Here is a 21,979-nt window from a genome sequence, read left to right as displayed (position 1 = left end):
GTGCTCCGCAACGGGAGGGGCCACAACAGTGAGAGGCCCGTGTACCGCAAAAAAAAAAAAAACAAAAACAAAAACAAAAACAAAAAAACCAATGCTAGGGCCCCAAACCAGACTGATTAAATCAGAATGGGGGTGCAGGGTCAGGGAAGAGGCCTAGTCAATGGTATTTTGCTGGCTCCCCAGGAGATTCTGATGCCTACTGAGAACTGAGAACCACTCTTCTACATCTTTTTATAAAAACAGTTTCAGAAGACAGAGAAAAAGAGAAAAGAAGAAGTAAAGTACTACTAAAAGGGAAAAAAAAAAGCACACAAAGGAAATGTAGGAAACTGAAGATAAACTTGGCCTTGTTACAAATTCTGTGTTGGACAAGCTTTGACCAGGAAATAAGTTAAATAAATATTCCTCCTCTAACTTAAGGATATACTTCCATAAAATAAAGGTAGCAGACTCAAGATAACAATCTTGACAACAAGATATATAAAAAGAAAAGCCCCCTAAGAGAATTCAAATTTATTTTGAAATTACTAGTAACGTTCTCCCCAGTGAAGATGCAGATGCACACATTTTATGTCAAAATGAATATGTTAGGGGCCTCCTTCTCCTATTACCTTAAACCTAGCTCCTATAACTGCATTTCTATATTTTAAAACCTATTCTCTTACCTTTCTAATGGTCGCAACACATATTGTGGAAAGATTTAATGGGTCTATAGCTTCCAATTTCATTCCTTCCTTGAACCATTCCCCACTCTGGTCTACTTCTTTTACCTAAAGAATTACATGAAAGTACATCTACCGTCACAAGTGTTATCAGTTTAATAATTAAAATAATACCAAGTTGAAAAAGTTTACCAGATGAAAATACCAAGTGTCTTCTCCTACCTACCTAATATTATAACTCAAACTTCCATTAGGGAATAGAGAGAATTCAGGCAAATAGAATTGAAGAATAATTATAATCAACAGTTGTGACACATATGGACTACAAGGTCTTAATCCTTTTAGGTGAACATATGTAATTACGATTTCCATAATATTAGGAAAAAACCCACAACCCTATTTCAAACCTAATTTACAAATGAGGGTTCTTATAAAAACTTCTTACCTTAGCAAATAAATGTGGTGGTGTATCAAAATGTCCATCCTGTTTCTTTGTAATATCTACAAGGAAAAGTTACATACTAATCTGTCAGCATTTGTGGGAAGACCAAAAACCACGTTTCTTTGAAGGTTTCAAACTCACAAGGTACGTATACTCTAAAACATGGCAAAAATACATGCCTTCTACATTTATGGTGAATAATATTCTTTAAAAGTCTTTCTCTCTTTAGAGTACATGTGCTGTTTAAATACATTCAGCCAATCAGAATGCTGGAAATTCCCTAGTTAGGGAATTACAACTTTAGAAAGTACGTTTTAATGTGTTTAGTATTAAGTCTAACCACATTTAATTTCACTATTCCAACTAAAATTGAATGGAAAGGGAAAGGCTATCTTCAGTTCTTTCAAACAGGCTGGATAAAAAAGTGTAAGAAAACAAATGTAGTTGTGACCAAAAGTGCATTATTTTTTACTTGAGCACAAATGGAAGGAATATAAAGGAATTGTTAGGACATTAATATCCTGGTGTGAAACTTTCCTAATTAAGATAGAATAAGCAGCCCCGGCAACTAGTTTTGATCTATGCTATTCTGCAGAGAAAAATAACCAAGTAGTACGGTTTAGCCTCAATGATATTTTCAACAGGAGTTCTTGCGACAGGTGCTTACCAGATCTTTTGAATCGATGGCCTATGCTTCGAGACCAGCCGATATGATGGATTAATGGGCTGTGCATATGGCACCAGAAGTCATCTGTTCTATCTTCACTCTCTTCATACACTAGTCTTAATCTTCCTCCAATTACACTTTCCACCACTGCCACTCGCGTTCGACACAAATGCCTCTTGTCAACCACTTCTACTCTCATGCAAGGTTTGAAAGGATACTGCATGCTCTCTGAAACCTTGAAACAAAGGCAGAACTGTTGGGAATTCACGACCAAGGTCTACAAATAATTTTAGCACTGTACTATAAAAATACCGAGTGCACTCGATAGTTAACATAGGTCATCTGACTCACTAATTGAAACAATTCCTTAAAAAACTTCGAAGTTATTCCATTTTTTAGAGTTCTCATTTGCCACTTCAGTCCTTTCTAAGATCCTGTCTTTACCTTTTGTGAGAAATCGGGAGGAAGTGTTTTGGCACCAGTAAGTCGTTTCACTAGAAAAGCTTTCCAGTTTGTATACTTATGCTGAATAGCTAAAACAAAAGAAATAACCAGTTACACTTTAGCAAAGAATAGAATTGCTTCATAAACTGTTAAAAAAAAAAAGTTACAAATTTCCCTGCAATTAAAGTTCTCAAGAAGAGTAACAAAAATAGGGAAAATAAGCATGTCTTACTAGCAAGTAAGTTACTTGAAACCAAAAAACATTATTTTAATTTCTATGTCACTTTAACATTACTAAGTGTAAAACTGCATTAAAGTGCAAATACTCTATAGTAAGGGTAAAGAAGCTACTCACTTCTGGGAGGGACAAGAGGTTTTCCACTGGCTGCACACCAACCAACTGGATGGATATCAGAACCACATATATTGCACCAGAAGTCCAGACCAGAGTCATTTTCAAATCCTTCATATCTTAAAAGGGCATTGTAGCCTGAAACCAACAAAGCAATTGCCGCATAATAAGAAAACCAAATGAAATAAAAGAGGATATAGTTGCTGGTAGTGGTTGTCAAATGTCAGTGAGCATCTGAAACAGATTCACGTGCAGGGCTTGTGAACAGACAGATAGCTGGGCCTCACACCCCAGAGATCCAGATTCAGTAGATCTTGGGTGAGCCTGAGAATCTGCATTTATAACACGTTCCCAGAGGCTGCTGTCACTAATGGTATAGATGAAACTTTGAGAACTATCTGAACAATGTAATTAGTTTAACTGTTTTCAGAGCACGGCCTACTCCTCTGAATATATTTCAACTTGACCCATAGTATCTTAAATTCTAGAAAAGAAATTCTCAGTGAAAAGAGGGGTGGGAAAGTTCTATTAGAATGTGTAGTTTTGGAAATAAAGAAGACTGTGGTAAGTTAGTATAACCTTGTTAAGTCACAGAAATCCAGTTAAAGTACATTTCAAAGAAACTGCTTTTTCCAAGTGATCAGGTGACCGAATTATTATTGGATAATTCGGATGTGGCTCCTTTAGGAGCCTAAACTTTTCTGTCTTGTTTATTTGGAAATAAGATTTGAAAATGCGAGGTAAAAAAGTTCAGTAAACACAAATAAAAATATGTGAAATCACTTAAAATCTATATGTACTAAACAAATCGGAAGAATTATTTCCTGAAAAGAACAAATAGTATATGATATATATTGTTTATAATTTAATAAACCTTGTATTGATAATAGATTAAGGTTTAATTTAAGGCCTTTAGTGGAATAAAAAAGGCCCAATAAACTTATATTTCAGGCTGGGAGCTAAGTTCAGTCAGCATTTTCATGTGTTAATATTTATGATGAAAATTTATAGCATTAAACTTTTAGTTTTAAAATTCAATAATTCACAGAACAACTCATGACTTTGCTAACTGTTGCTGATTCTGGGTTCGTGATCAATATCAGGCTCACTTCTAAAATGTCATTAAAGGGGCTTAAAATGAGATATAAGTTGCAATTAGATAAAACAGAAATGTAAAACCAGATGGAAGACAGAAATAATTCTTGGACATTAAATACATTGATCTTTAGAGCCATTTAAATGCAACTGATTTAAACATCAAGCAAAAATATATATACTACTGTTTTCAATTAAGGTGTAGAGAATAATACAAGCATTTAGAGAATGCTTATATAGCTGGGTAAATGTTTCAAGGAAAAGGTGGGAACTGAACTGGGTTAAATACGGTAAGTGAGAGAGTGAGAGTGAGTAAAGGCATGGAGGTGACACAGAACATGCTGTATGAGAGAGGAGGAAAACCAATTTCACAAGAACAGATCATTTATGTTGGGGAACAATAAAAAATCTGGTCAGTGGTGTACGGTGAAACTCATCAATAGCTGTAAATGCTGACCATCCTGATCCTTTAAGGACAAAGAAGCCATTAAAGACAGAAAGATAGAATTGAGATCATTTTTAGGTAAATTAAGTCTATCAGCAGTACTTAGGGAGCAATAGGCAGGGTTTCTGGGGGAGAATGGCTGGAGATAAGCCTAGAAAGAGTAGGAGGAGTAAGATACCTCTTCCAGTAATCTCAGGACAATTTTTATCATCTGAGTGGCTGCTCCCCCTCTGAAGCACTACAGTGTCCTACAGCACCACTCACTAAGCACCTTGTGTTAAAATGTATTCAATATTTAGCAGATGTGAGCTCACTGAAAAAAACAAATCTTATACGTCTGCATGTCACCTGCCCACGGTGTCTAACACAGCAGACACCTAATGCATTTACTTCATGAGCAACAATGTAATAAGGGCTGGGGTACTTGGAAGAGGTGGGAATGAAGAAAAAGGTAGTACCCAAAATAGATGAAACTTTCATCACTAGTTTACTTCTCATATTATGGACCATATCACTTTTTTTTAGTACTTTGACTTTTTTGTTCCTTTCCAAAGCATCTCGCTCTATCAGGGGTTGGTAAACTATATATGGCCCACAGATCTGGCCTACTGCCTGATGTTTTTTAGTTTGCCATCTAAGAATGGTTTTTACATTTTTAAATAGCTGAAAAAAAAAATCAGAGATAAAATAATATTTTATGACACGTAACAATAAAGTTTTACCGGAACACAGTCATGCCTATTCATTTATGTACTGCTTCGGCTGCCTCTATGCTATGATGGTGGAGTTAAATGGTTGTGACAGAGACTGCATTGCTCACAAAGCTGAAAATATTTACTGTCTGGTCTTTTACAGAAAAAAATTTGCTAACCTCTGCCCTACATCATACTTATTTGGCAATACCTGAAAATTTACAAATATGCTTTCTCATAAGTTACAAATATAATTGACATTTTTAAAGTAAATTATTACACATGCTTTTCACCTGCTAATTTTACAATCCCAGCAATCCAGAAGACTTTGGTAGGTAGGCTGCAGTCTGTATTGGGAACTTCTACTCTCACATTTTCTGAGATATCACCCCAGCAGGTCCCCATAGGTGCCTGTCATATAAAAATTATTAAATTATCATCTTATTAAATAAAGCCTAAAACACATCATTCAAAATTAAGCACTACTATCAGTCATGGAAACATTAAACTAAAAATACCGTTTAATTCATTCACTTTTCTCTAAAAATATAATTGTTATTCCCTGTGTCACAGAATTCTATTTGGAAAAAGCCGATGTCAGGGACAAGCTCAAGATGAAGAGAATTCACATATATTAGAATAGATCCATGTCAAGTTCAAAATTCAAAACTGCCCTAAAACAAGACTTGAGCAGCAATTTTTGTAAAATCCAAATTACAAACTTGATAGTAGGTTTCAAAGGAAAAAGCTCATTTAAGAAATTCATTATTTTTAATATGAACTGAATGAATGTACTTTACCTTAACCTCTAATTTTAATAGATCTGGTCAAAGAGCAGAAAGAAAGATAATTCCAATCAGCAATGTGGTTTCAGAAACAGAGAGAAACAAAACTTAGTTATCTATATTTTCAACTTCAGTTAAATTCATAGAATAGAAATATAGTCTGTTACAACTGACCTGTGGCAAAAGCACCAGATAAAGTTATTAAAAAGGTGGAGTTGAAGAGTTTTTGGAGAATCGTACCATGGTAAATTGTTAAATAATTTATTATTTCAAAATTTCTCATGCAGGAATTAACATAAACAAAGAGAAAACTTTCAGTGTTAGATCTGGTAATAAATAGCCTCCACACAAATGGTTAAGATGGGGACTCAGAAAACCTATTAAATGAATACCATGAAGGGATTTTCCAAAATTTAATATGTTTCCAAATTACGATTTCCATTATATTTTAATCCTTAAATTTGAGGCAGTTTACAATTATTTGGAATTTAGCAATGGTTAACTAAACCAAATAAATGAATATAGAAATTTAAATGCTGATAATACCAAACAGTTTCTGCGGTCCTTGATAATCAGCTCCTCGTTAAATACAATTTAGAACCTTGATCACAGAAAAAAGGATTAGGTAAGGTTATAAAAGACCTGATAATATGAACAAATCAGGAAAAGACAAAATAGCTTCAAAGCTAAAAGATGACTAAACAAAGATATCCAAGAGTCACACAAACTAGTCCATCGGAACACTGGGCAAATGTCTTCCATGCAAGGCTGCTCATACTTGGGTGGATGCTAACCCAACAGGATTAGCTTAAAACAGTACTCAACCCTTATGCTCTCAATAGTTTAAGGAATTTCTGAAGGAGAGGAAGAATATGTCAAACAACACTGAACTAGGATAAGTCTAGAAACCAAACACAGAATCAACTTATGGCTATTTTCTAAAGTAGCAAGCAATGAATATACTTCAATCACTTGGAGACAGTGGCCTATCTCAACTATTTGTAATTCTGGAAGGATACACATAACTATCTTCCTGAGCTGTGCAAAAAAAAAAATACATCTATTATGACTACCTCTTTCTGCTTTTTTAAATTGAAAGAATGGACTCTTCAGGTTCTGCTATCTCCCCCTATATCATTCTAGACTGTAGGGCCATCCCTATTGCCAGCAGATATGATTAGAAAAGGAGAGGCTGGAAAGAAGATAGGTAACAGATTAAGCTACCATATATTAACACAAAGACCATGTGTTAATTTCTGTGAGGATGAACCAATTAGAGCAGACAGATGCAGTGAAATGTATGCATTAAATTAAGGTAGGATATCCATTCCTCTTTGTTTGGCTGCCAAATCTTGTGGAATGGGCTTTATTTTTCACTGAGAAGGAAGAAGCATGGTTATGCTGACAAGTTGTGTGTTAGGTGGGCACACTGTTAAGTGAATTTGGCATACAGGACTGACTCCCTTTTGAGCTAGATGTGACAATGTCATACTGACTTTTTTTTTTAAGTCTTAACAATTGTTTGGAGAAAATAACTTCTGGTCACATTTTACTAAAGAGAATGTGTCAATATGCTCACTTAGAAAATAAAGTTAATGCTCACTTTAGTGGGGGATGTTATGTTTTGCTCCCTACAGTCTGGATTGGTATAGGAGAAAGTAGCAGAAAGTGACATTTGTTCTTGCCTGTAAGGTTGTGGTTCTGCTAGGCCCTCTTAAACCAATCCATATGGTTCACTCTAAGAAAAAAAATGAAGAAACAAAAACAAAAACGAGCACCATAGTCATTGCATAGTATGTGCTCAATGTGTTGAAATAATAAAGTCATTTCATAGATATATCTGCCCTTTTGTTTAAAATGAATATTCTTAAGTGTGGAAGACTAAATGACCCAGGGCTTGAGAGCCATCTTCATCCAAGTCATCTGTCTTCTCTTGCTGGCAGGAGGGATACCTCTGAAAGTCTGGATTGGCATAGCATGAACTAGCAGAACCATAATTTACAGGTAACAACAAATTTACCTTCCAGACTCAGGACGAGAGGTCCACCTCAGGTTCCTCCCAAACCAGGAAGATCTGCTTCACCACTTCCTGCTCCAGGGCCACTCGTGAGGGCTATCTGGGAGCGACTCTCCTTCCCTGCAAGGTACGCTGTCATCAGGTCCTGCAGGACATGGCCAAATCCAAATGTTGAGGGCTCCCCAACACAAATGTATGATAACCTCCACCTGACTGTCTATCTGTAAGAAAGTAATTGGGTGGGATTCTTACTTTTCTGAGCTTTAAGAATATTCCCAGATAGTCCAACAGCTCAGATGGCTAGTATTTAGACTCTCGGAGGGCTGACACACTGTACATGTGATGCTTTATGGGAGAAATACAGATTTTCCTCCACAGAGCTGACAACCTACAACTTTTGATAATCACAATCTTCAGCAGTGACAAAGAATTTAAGTGGGCAGAAGCGCCTTCAAGTTGCACATAGGTAACTATTATTGATCCTAATAATGATATGGCAAATATACAAAAAGCCACCATTAAAATGTTTTGACTAATAGGCATTATGATGACTAAAATGAACCTAGTAGAGAAAGATAGACTATTATTTGGCCAAAAAGGGGAGAAAACATTATAGGAAATTAACTAGAAAGAAATTAGAACTCCTGAGTATTATTTGCTAGAACTGATAGGAAGTAGAAACAGAAAAAATAATTGATCCCTCTTTCCCCAGAAAGTCCACTCACCTTTTGATTTGATAACACAAGCTATTGGGTTGGCCAAAAAGTTCGTTCAGTTTTTCTGTAAGATGGCTCTAGTAGCCCTTAGTTGTCTTTAACTTCATTTGAAACAATTTTGTTAGACTGTATTGTGATAGCTGTCGTACCAGTGTGCACTTAAAAAAAAAAAAACTTATCAAAACCGGTGAATTTTTGTGTAGCCATTTTAATACTGAAGATGGAAGAAAAAAAGCAAAATTTTCAGCGTTATCATGCTTTATTATTTCAAGAAAGGTAAAAACGCAACTAAAACGCAAAAAAAGATTTGTGCAGTGTATGGAGAAGGTGCTGTGACTGATGGAATGTGTCAGTGGTTTGTGAAGTTTTGTGCTGGAGATTTCTTGCTGGATGATGCTCCATGGTCAGGTAGACCAGTTGAAGTTGACAGAGATCAAACTGAGACATTAACTGAGAACAATCAACACTATGCCACGCGGGAGATAGCCAACATACTCAAAATATCCAAATCAAGCACTGAAAATCATTTGCACCAGCTTGGTTATGTTAATCGCTTTGGTGTTTGGGTTCCACGTAAGTTAAGTGAAAAAAACCTTCTTAACCGTATTTCTGCATGGGATTCATGGGGCAAGCGAAATGAACCACCACCAACCACACCAAAGGCCGGTCTTCAACCAAAGAAGGTGATGCCGTGTACATGGTGGGAATGAAAGGAAGTCCTCTATTATGAGCTCCTTCCGGAAAGCCAAAAGATTAATTCCAACAAGGACTGCTCCCAATTAGACCAACTGGAAGCAGCACTTTGCATCGGCAAAGCATCCAGAATTAGTCAACAGAAAATTCATAATCTTCCATCAGGATAATACAAGACCATGTGTTTCTTTGATGACCAGGCAAACTGTTACAGCTTGGCTGGGAAGTTCTGATTCATCTGCCGTATTCACCAGACACTGCACCTTTGGATTTCTACTTACTTCGGTCTTTACAAAATTCTCTTAATGGAAAAAATTTCAATTCCCTGGAAGATTAAAAGGTACCTGGAACAGTTCTTTGCTCAAAAAGATAAAGCTTTGGGAAGATGGAATTATGAAGCTGCCTGAAAAAATGGCAGAAGGTAGTGGAACAAAAGAGTGAATATGTTGTTCAATAAAGTTCTTGATGAAAATGAAAAATGTGTATTCTTATTTTTACTTAAAAACCGAAGGAACATTTTGGCCATCCCAGTACATTTTGTGGTGGTGGTAGCAGGGGGATAGGGAGTACAAGGCAAGTTCAAAAGTAAAATGGGATGTTTGGGGTGAAAGTAAGATTAAGAATGAGGGAATGCTAGTATATGTAAAAAGAGACAGGAAGCAGCGGTTACTAATTTGAAAGGCATAAACAGCCCATAATTAAAAAAAAAAACATATCAAATGAAAATAATCTAGATTATTTAGGCCTTCCTTAAAACAGGTGATTCTTATTATATCAGAGTCCACTGCTTTCCTGCAGAGAATCTATTTTGTGGCAACACGCATAATAGCTAAACTGGATGGAGTACTAACAAGTACCAGAAACTAATTTAAGTCTTATTTCCATTAGAAAGAAGTTTTGCAATCTAGGATGACATACCGAAGATTCTAACTTTAGTTAAAATGGATGTGAAATCACATTTATTTTCAATTTTCAATGGAGTTACGTATGCATGGTTAAGGCTAGGGAAAAAAACAAAGAATAATTTTATTTGAAAGAGATTATTTTAGTAATAAATACAGACCTGAGAAATAAATCATGAGTTTTACTATAAGCTACTGTTACCGCACATACACAAACAAAAAGGTTTCTGTTTTTGTCCTTAAAATCCAAAAATATACTTGTAATATGTGTTGCAAAGAAATATGGATAACCTTATCCCCTTCAAAATAGCTGGCATACAGGTCTGGTACCAAAGAGAGGATTAGAAAACATCATGTAGGGCTTCCCTGGTGGCGCAGTGGTTGAGAGTCCGCCTGCCGATACAGGGGACACGGGTTCGTGCCCTGGTCCAGGAGGATCCCACATGCCGCGGAGCGGCTGGGCCCGTGAGCCATGGCCGCTGAGCCTGCGCGTCCGGAGCCTGTGCTCCGCAACGGGAGAGGCCACAACAGTGAGAGGCCTGTGTACCGCAAAAAAAAAAAACAAAACACAGAAAACGTCATGTAAGCAATACAAGGTGATATCTGTGGAGAAAGGATGAAATAGTATAGTAAACTCAGCTTTAAAGTTATGGCACGCACGTGTGCAAAGGACCTTTTTAAAAAATACCTAACTACAACTATTTTCAAGGGAGAAGAAAGTAGGATGATTACATTTCTGGTTTTGGCAATGACAGTATCAACAAGACACCAGAGTATACAGTCCAGGTACCAAACAAAAGAAATCTGATGTCTGTAAATACATAACTAAAGGAATATGATTTTAGCTTTTTATGATTCACGTACATTTGATATTAGCACATTTTGGCCTGTGCTGTAATGCTTAGGAAAGACATATCCTACTTGATTTTTTTTTTTTTGGCCACGCCATGTGGCTTGTGGGATCTCAGTTCTCTGACCAGGGATTGAACCCGGGCCAAAGCAGTGAAAGCCTGGAATTCTAATCACTAGGCCACCATGGAACTCTCTGTACTTGATTTTATAAGGCAAATAATGGGGAACAGGAGTGCTTCTATTTAAAAGACTATAATATTAAAAAAATTAAGAATGCTTTAAAGCTAAATGTTCTGCATACACAGAACAACTTTCTTGGGTTCAAACATAAATTGTCAATAGGAGAAAATAGTCTGTGAATTTCATTAACGTAGAGTACCTAACTGGCATGTGATACTGCAGTAGTATTTTGGAGATTGTTCCACAGTTAGTAAAGATAAGGCTAAAAGGTGCTTTTAGAAGCTGTGAAATAAAAAAATGTATGTATTAGTCTCTGGCCCTGCTCCTGGCACAGAGGTCTTAACAGCCTTCATAATTATCTAAGTGATAAGAGTACCAGAGGTATCTCTTGTTTTAATATTTGATCTTTGACCCTAATTCCAAGACACAGACCTCCTAAATCCTTTGGAATTTCTTGGGTGATAAGAGTGTCTTTTGTTCTCATGAGGCAACTCTTTGTGGGCCCCTAGATAGCTTCAGGATGGGAGCTGGTCACCACATAGATCAAACTATGATTAGAAGCTTGGAACTTTCAGCCCCATCACCCATCCTCCAGGAAAGGGAGAGGGGTCAGAGACTGAGTTAATGACCTATTATGACTATGTGATGAAGACTTCATAAAAATCCCAATACACAGGATTTGGAGAGCTTCTGGGTTGGTGGATAAGTAAAGGTGCTAGGAGAGTGGTGCACCTCGGAGGGTATGGAAACTCTATGCCCCTTCTCATATACCTTGCCCTACACATCTCTTCATGAGACTGTTCATCTCTTTTATTATATCCTTAATAATGAAACAGTAAACTTAAGTGTTTCCCTGAATTCTGTGAGCCCTTCTAGCAAATTATCAAACCCAAGGAAGGAGCATGGGAACTCTGATTTACAGCTATCTGTCAGAAGTAGAGGTGACAATGTGGGATTTGCAACTGGTGTCTGAAGTAGGGGCAGTCTTGTGGGACTGAGTCCGTAAGTGTGGGATCTGATGCTAACTCCAGACAGACAGTGTCAGAATTGAACTAAACTGTAGGACACCCAAGCTGGTGTCAGAGAAATGCTTGATAGGCGGAAACCCACACATCTGGTATCAGCAGCACTGTGTGGTCGAGTTGTGTAAGTAAAGGGGGAGCACAGGAGGGTTTTCCTATAGAGGCTTAATGCAAAACTATGTTAAAACCCGAACAAATAAGAAAAACTGCGTGAGAAAAAGCAGGTTAAAGCCCAAAGTTGAAAATTTCAATCCAGCTACTGAAAAATGTAGCAAGAGTTTCTTCATTTATACTAAGAGATGGAGTAGATGAGCTAGATGATTTTTAAGATAACTTACAGCTTTGTGACCATATGATTTAGGATTAATTAAAAATGATATTACCTAACACCTGAAACCAACACAAGATTGTAAATAAACTATACTCCAATAAAAATTTTTTAAAAAATGGTATTAACCTAATTCAGTGGTTTCCAACCTCAGAGACTGCCAAAGAAGGGAAAGCCAAGGGTCAGGGGCCAAGGCTCTAGCTATACCACCCTACTCTTGCCAGACCAATCAGTATAACTTCCCCTTATGCTAGCTATGTTTATTAGGGAAAGCGGGAATCGTAATGTTTTAAAAAAAAAAGTCTGAAAACTACCACCTAGATGAAATGAAAGTTGCATCAGATATACAGCAATCATAATATACAGGTTTCTAAGTAGATATATTTAATGACAACTGGGCTCCATTTACACTGATAATTATAAAAAATGTCAAACACTGTTGTAATTGAGTGATAAAGTATAAACCATTATGCACAATTACAGCAATATTCAAAGAGAATATTGTCCTATGATATACTTTGCAGAAACTTCCCAGAAATTTAAAGACAGACCATGGAAAAGAGGAATTCTACTGAAATTCCATCGTTTAAGAACTAATCACTATCATTTTTAAGTGCTGGAAAATATATTTACCTAGGGTCCCTACTGCAGAAGAGGTTGAGTTACCTTAAAGAAGCAAGGCAGTCAAAGCTGTGACACCACCCCCACCCCCAAATCCTGCTTCAACCAGAACAGCTCCGTTTCCATGTACACAGTGAATTTTTTGTTTGTTTGTTTTGGCGGTGCCAGTGCCTTGCAAGCCACATGATCTAAGTTCCCCAACCAGGGATGGAACCTGGGTCCCAGCAGTGAAAGCGCCGAGTCCTAACCACTGGACTGCTAGGGAATTCCCACAGATTGAATGTGTTAAAAACTTATGCTTGAAAAAAGAATCCCCTAGGCTTCCCTGGTGGCGCAGTGGTTGAGAGTCCGCCTGTCGATGCAGGGGACACAGGTTCGTGCCCCGGTGCGGGAAGATCCCACATGCCGCGGAGCGGCTGGGCCCATGGGCCATGGCCGCTGAGCCTGTGCTCCACAACGGGAGAGGCCACGGCAGTGAGAGGCCCGCATACCGAAAAAAAAAAAAAAAAGGAATCCCCTAGGAGCAGGAAAAGGCTCCCAACCTGCGCTCAAGTTGGAGACAACGCAGGTGTACAGTGTGGAGGAAGAGGCCCCACAGATGAACCAGTGTTAGAGCAGGCATCAAGCGTTAGAAGATTAGAAGACTGATGATTCAAGGCAGGACCTTGTGCTTGCAGCTGCTCCTGGCAATAGGTTTTCTAAAGCTAAAGCCAGTAATTCTCCTTGGAGACCGCAAAAACTATGTAAGGGGAAAAACCACGAAGAGTCAACTCTAAAGAACAAAAATCAAGTACAGCACAAAGTCTGACCTCCTAAACCAAATGACTTCAAATAAAAGTGCTGGTTAAGGCAACAAAGCAAACTCATTTTGTACTAAAATATATTAAGACATTAGCAGTATAAAATGTTTCCTTTTTGGTAAGGAGAAGGCAGTAAAGGAAGATGACTGGAGCAGGAAGGCACTGGGTGACAGATACCTTGCTTCTGAACGAGAAACAGGAGGTCCCACAGTATCATTATTAATCATACAGCTAAGGCTAGCTGCTCTATTCTATATGATAGAACACTTTAATCTTAAAAAAGCAAAGTCAAAAAAAATCTGTTTCATTATAATAGAGATTTTCTTGCAAAGAACTTTAACATAGTATTACTATTCAAAGATACGGGCATGAAATAAAATATTATACTTTTGGGACTCTGAAATGCTATTTTTAAAAATATCCTGACTAATTATATAAAATAGCTGAACATGGCTTATGATATTAAAACCTAAAGAAACAAAATATTAAAATAAAGATAGGAAAAGAGATAAAGGATACTCAGAAGGAGACAACAGACAAATGTCCCAGGAATCTGGGATGAAAGAGTTGTTATAACTGAGAACTTAATCTAATTCTTATCTTCTTAGTACCAAAAAGAACTATCTCAAGAGAGGAGAGTTAAAGACTTGCTTTGTAATTCTCATGAAAGCTGCTGTTGCCATGTACTTAATGTATCTCATAAATGTGACACTACTATCAACATTACAGTAAAATATTATCAGCTACTGTATACTAAGGTCAAGTATCTAAGATTCCACTTAGGCTGGTTCAGATGGTCAGCATGCCACCGACTAAGGGCTTAACACCTGTACTTTTAAGAAAGAAAACTTAGCAAATGAATGAATCTGGCTTTAATTCATATTTCTACCACTGAATTAATATGTTTGGCCTTGATCAACATCCTTTATTGGACACGAATGAATTAAAATTCATTTGGATTTCCACAGCAAGAACTCAAGCTCAGTTTTGTTCACATGCTATTATTTAACAGTTAAGCTCTAAGTTAACAATATGTTAAGTGTACACAAAATTTCATTCATTAACTTTCTAAATTCTCTTTCCTTCTTATACATCGTCAGTAGCAAATAGAACCTTTAAATATAAATTAAGCTTACAGTAAGGTTAAAAAAAGTATTGAAGAGAATTAATCAGATAACTGAATCAAAAGGAATGAAATCAAAAGGAAAGAATTTATCATTAGATACATTTTAAACATAACTCTCAATTACTTCAGACGTTCTGTGACACTACTTGTTAAAAATAACATCTCCCAACAGATCATTTCAGCCCACGATACTGTATTACTAACAGTTCCTTCTTTGTTTTTGTGATTTTACATTTGAGACAAAACAAAACTAGATCTTTCCTTTTCTCAATTATTAGGTCAAATCACAAAAATGTAGATAACATATACAATGCATGGTTTCTATGAGGTTGAACCATATGACTTTGCCAATATACAACTATTTTTGATACACAAAACCAGCAATTTTATATGGTTCAACTTAATACGAAAATTGGATGACACTAGTGGCTTTCCCCATTTGAAACAATTTCAACTTGCAATGTCTTTATAGGAACCTTTTACTTATAAAACTTAGAGAAGTTATGTAACTATTCATAGCACAATAATTAATTAAAAAAGAAACATTTCCATTACAACGTATAAAATAAAGACCTTCTAAGGATAAGATGATTAAATGCTATTGTGCCTTCAGATTTAAACAATAACTAAGCATTTCAACAGAAACTGAGAAATTCCATACTCACATGTTTAAAGCAGGTAACTGGAGCTGCTATAAAGCTATTGCTACTGATGTAGTTACCCCAGCTGAAACCTTCCATGGAGACTGCTACTGAAATAAAATAAATTTAGATATATTACAGTTCTCAAATTTGTAAGAAGGCTATTATTTTAAAATGTGAAATGACATAAATTTATCACCTCTAATGAAAGTTTCTTCTATAAAGACAGAACTTCTCTAAATAAACATGAACTTTAGCATATATCATATTTGCAAACAAATAGCAGTTTAACTCTTCTATATACAACATATGCTCCTGGGGAAGTGAGGCAAGAGCTCTCCAGTTATAAGAAACAAAGAACAGCGGAGAGCAGATACCTTCAGGATAACAAATGCTGTTCTGGCTGCTCTTGTGTTTTATTCCCACGCAGCTGTTACAGTGCACTTCAATGAGATTTCTATCCAGTATCCACCACCTAATAGCACCATAACTTGTGAACACTATTCTATTCTAGAATAATTTACTGAAACCAAAACCACTACCAGGAAGCCCAGTGTCATAATGTGCAAATACAGTACACAAATAGCTTAGTTAACAGAATCCAAAATTAAAATATTATTAATTAAAACTAGATGAATCAGTACCAAATATTTCACCTCTACTACATTCACCCATATTACCTGATTTAGTCTTTGCTTGATTTTGCAAGGTAGCTTGATACTGAGCATATGCAGCTAGTTTAGCAACTAAAGGTTGTTTCTGAAGAACTTTTGCTTTCTTTGTTGGAGGCTTACCCTAAAACAAGAAGAGTTAAGTAAATAGGATTCTTTCTCATCCTCCCACCCCCAAATCTGAAAACTAACTTGATTGCATACTACTCATTCTGCTTAAGTAAACATCGAGAGTTTAGAAAATTATTAAAGCAGAGGAAACATACAAGGAATTTTAACATGAGAAATGTTTTCTGGAGTTCTGCTACAATGTAGATACGTAATATGGGTAGCAGAGCTGGCACAGACTAAAATAGCAATATGCAAATTAATATGTTAATAAAAAATTATATCCCATAAGATGTTAAAATACAGGCTGTGGTGGATATTTCATTCCTTCTTGTACTAGATAAAACCAGTGGTTATTCACTCATGCAGGTTGCCAAGCATTGCTATTCATATAAGAAAAGATAATTTAATGTTTAAAGAGCAAGTGACTGAGGTTTATACCTTTAGCGCTAACGCAAAAGATCAATGACAAAATGATCATGGGCCAAATTCAGTGTGACAAACTGCCATCCATTTGGGTACAGACCATTGTTCAGGCTCTTTAGGTACTGTCTATCTGAAATATAGAAATACATCTAAGTGATGTATTTCCTTAACCTGGGGAATTTAAATAATCCTTTCAGTGCTATGTAATGATCACAATAAGGTAAAGAAGAATATGAAAAATGTGATCATTCAAATAAAATATATTACAAATATCAGTTATGTGATGCCTTTAAAAAGTTGTTTACATACTACAATAGTAATAACTTAGTCAAATGGCCAAATCTCCAGTCATTTTGTAGGCACTGACGTGCATTTACAGAAAGATGATTTGCCTTTTGTATTATGAATTTTTCCAAAAAGTTAGTTGGATTAACCAAATACACTTGGTCAAGGTATCAAATGGGTTACAATCAAAAACACAAACCAAAGATGATGGAAAAATAAAACCAAAGGGTAAATCATTCCCCCTCCCAACACTGAAAGTTTCTACTTTGATGTTAACTCCAGAGAAAACCAGGCGGAAAAATGGCTTCAATTCATATATATATATATAAAGATGTTTATTACATTTATACTTATTTAGAAAAAAGACACAAACAATTCATAGTTTATTTTGGATAGTATGCCTTCTCTATTTATAACAGCTACTCAATTTTATAGAATGAACATATTTCTTTAAAATGTGGGGTATAAAATGATAACTGGCCAATTGGGCAAAGGTGAAGTGCAACGAATCACAATCAAATGACAGATAAACAGTAAAAGCCATAGAAATAACAGATATAAAGAATAAGAAGGTTTCTGTACCGTTACCTGAAGTCTGGCCAAAATGCTTGCCTTCTTGGAGTTTGACGAGTAACTTCTTGAACATGAAACACTGCAGAAACGCTTTGTTTTAGAGTAAAAAGCATCTCGCACACCAACCATCCCACACATTTCGCAGGTAGCTAATTAACAAAAACATTGCTGTTACGATCATATAATAAAACCAGTTTTCATCTAACAGTTTAATAATTTCTCCAATTATCTAAAGGTTTTAATTTAAAAAATTTCTTTAAAGCAGATAGAAAATTTCTTCTATCCAATACATAAATGATATAAAAACCTAATAAAAGGTAGGGGAAAGACTGGGATGATACCACAGCTACAGGCTCCAGAAGGTCTGACAAGAGCTTAAGGTCTGAAAGGGCTTTAAAAAGGGTCAAAAGACTCACAAATATAAGTTAGATTCAACTAACATTTCCTTAGTGCTCACCTTGTGCCAGACATTATAAGCTCTGATGTTTGAAAGGATTATAAACAAAAGATTAAAAAAAGTGCAACACAACTGAAGATGAATACAAAGTGCAGCACAGGTCTTTAAAATACTGTAAAGACTGAAACATAAAAATGGCCAACTCAGAAAAATGCTAAAGGCAATATAAGGATTCTCTCAAGTTATATTCAGGAGACGAGAGAAACAGGAGAGGTTCAAAGCTTGAAGTACGTGCACTATTATTAACTGATAATAGAGGGCAACAAAACTCTAACCACTAGTGGGTCTCTTTTGTAAATTAGCATAATGGACAATAATTTGAAAGGCAGAATTAGAAGAACAGGGTAATAAGAAGTGAAGCTCAAAAAAGATACATAGGTTGTGGGATTGCTGAATTACACAACAGTTCTATTTTTAAATTTCTGAGGAATCACCATACTGTTTTCAATAATGGCTATACCGATTTACATTACCACCAAGAGTTTATAAGACTTCCCTTTTTCCACATCCTCCTCAACATTTGTTATCTCTTGTCTTTTTGATACTAGCCATCCTAACAGGTATGAGGTGATATCTCATTGTCGTTTTGATCTTCATTTCCCTGATGATTAGTGATGTTGAGCACATTTTCATGTACTATTGGCCATTTGCATGCCTTTTTTGGAAAAATGTCTATTCAGGTCCTTTGTCCATTTTTAAATTGGATTATTTGCTTTTTTGGCTATTGAGTTGTATGAGTCCTTTATATATTTTGGATATTAACCCCTTATCAAATATATGGTTTACAAATATTTTCTCCCACTCTGTAGGTTGCCTTTTCAATTTACTGTTTCCTTTGCTGAGCAGAACCTCTTTAGTTTAATGTAACCTCACTGCTTATTTTAGCTTTTGTTGCCTGTGCTTTTGGTGTCTTATCCAAGAAATCATTGCTAAGACCACCGTCAAGGAGCTTCTTTCTTATGTTTTCTTCTAGGAGTTTTATAGTTTCAGGTCTTACATTTAAGTCTTTAATCCATTTTCAAGTTAATTTTTGTGAGTGGTATAAGATAGGGATCCAGTTTTTCTTTTGCATGTGGACATCAAATTTCCCAACACCATTTACTGAAAAGACTATCCTTTCCCCATTGTGTGTTCTTGTTGCCCTTATCAAAAATTAGTTGATTGCAACTCAGTATCTTAAAGAGATATCTGCCCTCCCATGTTCACTGTAGCATTATTCACAATAGCCAAGTTATGGAAACATACTAAATGTCTTTTGATGGCTGAGTGGATAAAAAAAAAATGTGGTATATATCTATATCTATATCTCTCTACATAGATAGATATGGTATCCATATATATAGAATATTATTCATTAAATGGGAATATTATTCATTATAATTGAGTATTATTCAGCCATAAAAAGAAGGAAATATTGTCATTTCTGACATGGACAAAACTGGAGGGGATTATGCTAAGTGAAATAAGCCAGAAAGAGAAAGACAAATAGTGTACAGTATCACTTATATGTGGAAACTTAAAAAAAGAAAGCCCATTTCATAGAATGGTGGTTGCCAGGGGTACAAATTTTCAGTTATAAAAAGAATAAGTTGTGAGGATCTAATGTGCAGCATGGTGACTATAGTTAATAACACTACTGCATTGTATACTTGGAAGTTGCTGAGAGTGGATCTTGTGCTCACACCACACGCACGCACACACACACACACACATACACACTCAGTTAACTTTGTGAGGTGACAGATGTGTTAATTATCTTGATCTTGGTAATCATTCCACCGTATCCATGTATATCAAATCACCACATTTATAGACATTTATACATTTAAACATATACAATTATATTTGTCAATTATTCCTCAGTAAAGTTGGGGGAAAAAGATAACAGAGCAAACAACTATGTTGTTGAGTGGGTTGAGTGGGTTCAAATCTCCATCTAAACAGTTATAACTGGAGGAACTTACAGTTTAACCAGTAAGTTCTCATAACAAATTATGAGAAATCATGGAAAAAATGTAAGAAGCCAATGATAAGAGATAAACAAAGGGTGTCTAAGGGGAAAAAAGCCTGAATGATTTTCTGTTGTAAAAATTCTAGAACAGATTATTTAAAAGGTTTGTGGATCATCTAGGTAAAAAAAAAAAAAGCGATCCCAAGGGGAAAGTATATCTTTGCCAAGAACTAAACATGTCAAACTAGAATTCCCATGACCAGGATGTAAGCTCCACCAGGGAGTTTATTCTATATTGTTTCTATTTGTATCTGTAAAACAGAGTCTGGCATATATAAAGCTCCCTTTTGTTATAAGATTACCAGACTGGTATATCATAACTAAACCACGACAAGATGTATATTAACAGGAGTTAACACATTTGATAAAATCTCTCATGTAGCTTTGCCAGTAAGGATTGAGAAATTCAAGCTGAAGTAGAAAACACCTAGGTAGGTTTTAACTGGTTGGATGACCACACCTAGTGAGTCCTGATAAGTGAAGCTAAGTTCTTTGATATGATCTGCAGGACTCTGTACCAGGCCCTTCGATGCTCATGCTCAACGTTTTAATCAAAAGACTAGAATATAGGGCTTCCCTGGTGGTGCAGAGGTTAAGAGTCCACCTGCCAATGCAGGGGACACGGGTTCGAGCCCTGGTCCGGGAAGATCCCACTTGCCGCAGAGCAACTAAGCCCGTGTGCCACAACTACTGAGCCTGTGCTCTAGAGCCCATGAACCACAACTACTGAGCCCAAGTGCCACAACTACTGAAGCCCCCGCGCCTAGAGCCCGTGCTCCACAACAAGAGAAGCCACCCAATAAGAAGCCCGTGCACCACAACGAAGAGTAACCCCCGCTCGCCGCAACTAGAGAAAAGCCCACGCGCAGCAGCAAAGACCCAACACAGCCAAAAAAAAAAGTACCAATGTCATTAAAGGCCAAAGGAAACTAATTAAAAAAAAAAAAAAAAAAGACTAGAATATGACTTACAGGGCATTATTATCAAATCTGCAAATGACGATCAGATGACACTGCATTCAACATTAGATGAAAGAATTAGGAATAAAATATTTCTAAGACCAAAATTTAGTAAGAAAAAGGTTACATGGAGAGTTTTAAAGTCTTAACACCTTGGGTTTAAAAAATCAACTGCAAAAGTGCAAGACTGATTTAAATTGGTCTAGTTCATGTGGTTTCAGTTATTTGCAAATTCAGTATTAGTTTTAAAAAAGTTAAAGCAGGGCTTCCCTGGTGGCGCAGTGGTTGAGAGTCCGCCTGCCGATGCAGGGGACGCGGGTTCGTGCCCCGGTCTGGGAAGATCCCACATGCCGCGGAGCGCCTGGGCCTGTGAGCCATGGCCGCTGAAACTGTGCGTCCGGAGCCTGTGCTCCGCAACAGGAGAGGCCACAACACTGAGAGGCCCGCATACCGGACAAAAAAAAAAAAAAAAAAAAAAAGTTAAAGCAATTTTGGTGGCCTGAATGGAAACACAGTGTCGTAAAAAAAGGAGATAAAAGCTGAACTACCTTCTGTCCTAATCACACGGGGTGACCAACTATTTGCCTGAGGTCCTTTTCCAGGATGTGGGACATTTAATCCTAAAACCAGGACAGTCTCAGGCAAGACAAGTTGTCACCCTACTACCACATAATCTGAAGTATTCCCAGAAGAAAGTGAGCAGGATACTGATGAATTAAATCACTGATGCTGAGAAATGACTGAAGCAATTAGGTTTACTTAGTGTGTCCTAGAGACACCCTAGAAATAAGTGTTGTAATGTGATGGGAAGAGATGTCTTTGTTACAGGGATTAGAATCATTCTGTGTACCTTTAAAAATCAAAATTAAGACCAAAAGACAAAAGTTAGAGCAAGGATAATTTTGGTTCAATATAAAGGATATTCTGGTAATTAGAGATACCCTATCGCCAAAGTGTTAAAACAGAAAACTTATAAGTAATCGTTAAAGAGAAGGGAGACTTAACCT

The 21,979-nt window shown here is 36.5% G+C and overlaps 1 protein-coding gene across 1 annotated transcript in view; it reads right to left on the bottom strand.

Moving 5' to 3' along the window:
• Positions 1-653: 653 nt before the first annotated feature.
• LOC103071976 (MBT domain-containing protein 1) overlaps positions 654-21,979 on the bottom strand; it is a 51,695-nt gene continuing 30,369 nt past the window's right edge. Inside the window, exons 5-13 of the mRNA XM_007447061.1 lie at positions 17,561-17,694; positions 16,163-16,277; positions 15,507-15,589; positions 5,093-5,210; positions 2,571-2,705; positions 2,216-2,304; positions 1,772-2,006; positions 1,108-1,163; positions 654-770 (exon numbers count right to left, since the gene is read on the bottom strand). Of these exons, the coding sequence (XP_007447123.1) occupies positions 654-770; positions 1,108-1,163; positions 1,772-2,006; positions 2,216-2,304; positions 2,571-2,705; positions 5,093-5,210; positions 15,507-15,589; positions 16,163-16,277; positions 17,561-17,694 (1,082 nt within the window). The remainder of the gene's footprint in view (positions 771-1,107; positions 1,164-1,771; positions 2,007-2,215; positions 2,305-2,570; positions 2,706-5,092; positions 5,211-15,506; positions 15,590-16,162; positions 16,278-17,560; positions 17,695-21,979) is intronic.

The sequence above is a fragment of the Lipotes vexillifer genome, unplaced genomic scaffold (genome assembly GCF_000442215.2).
Source record: "Lipotes vexillifer unplaced genomic scaffold, Lipotes_vexillifer_v1.1 scaffold704, whole genome shotgun sequence".
Taxonomy (NCBI): domain Eukaryota; kingdom Metazoa; phylum Chordata; class Mammalia; order Artiodactyla; family Lipotidae; genus Lipotes; species Lipotes vexillifer.
The sequence above is the reverse complement of the archived record's forward strand: the minus strand, read 5'-3'. Positions and strand labels throughout refer to the sequence as shown.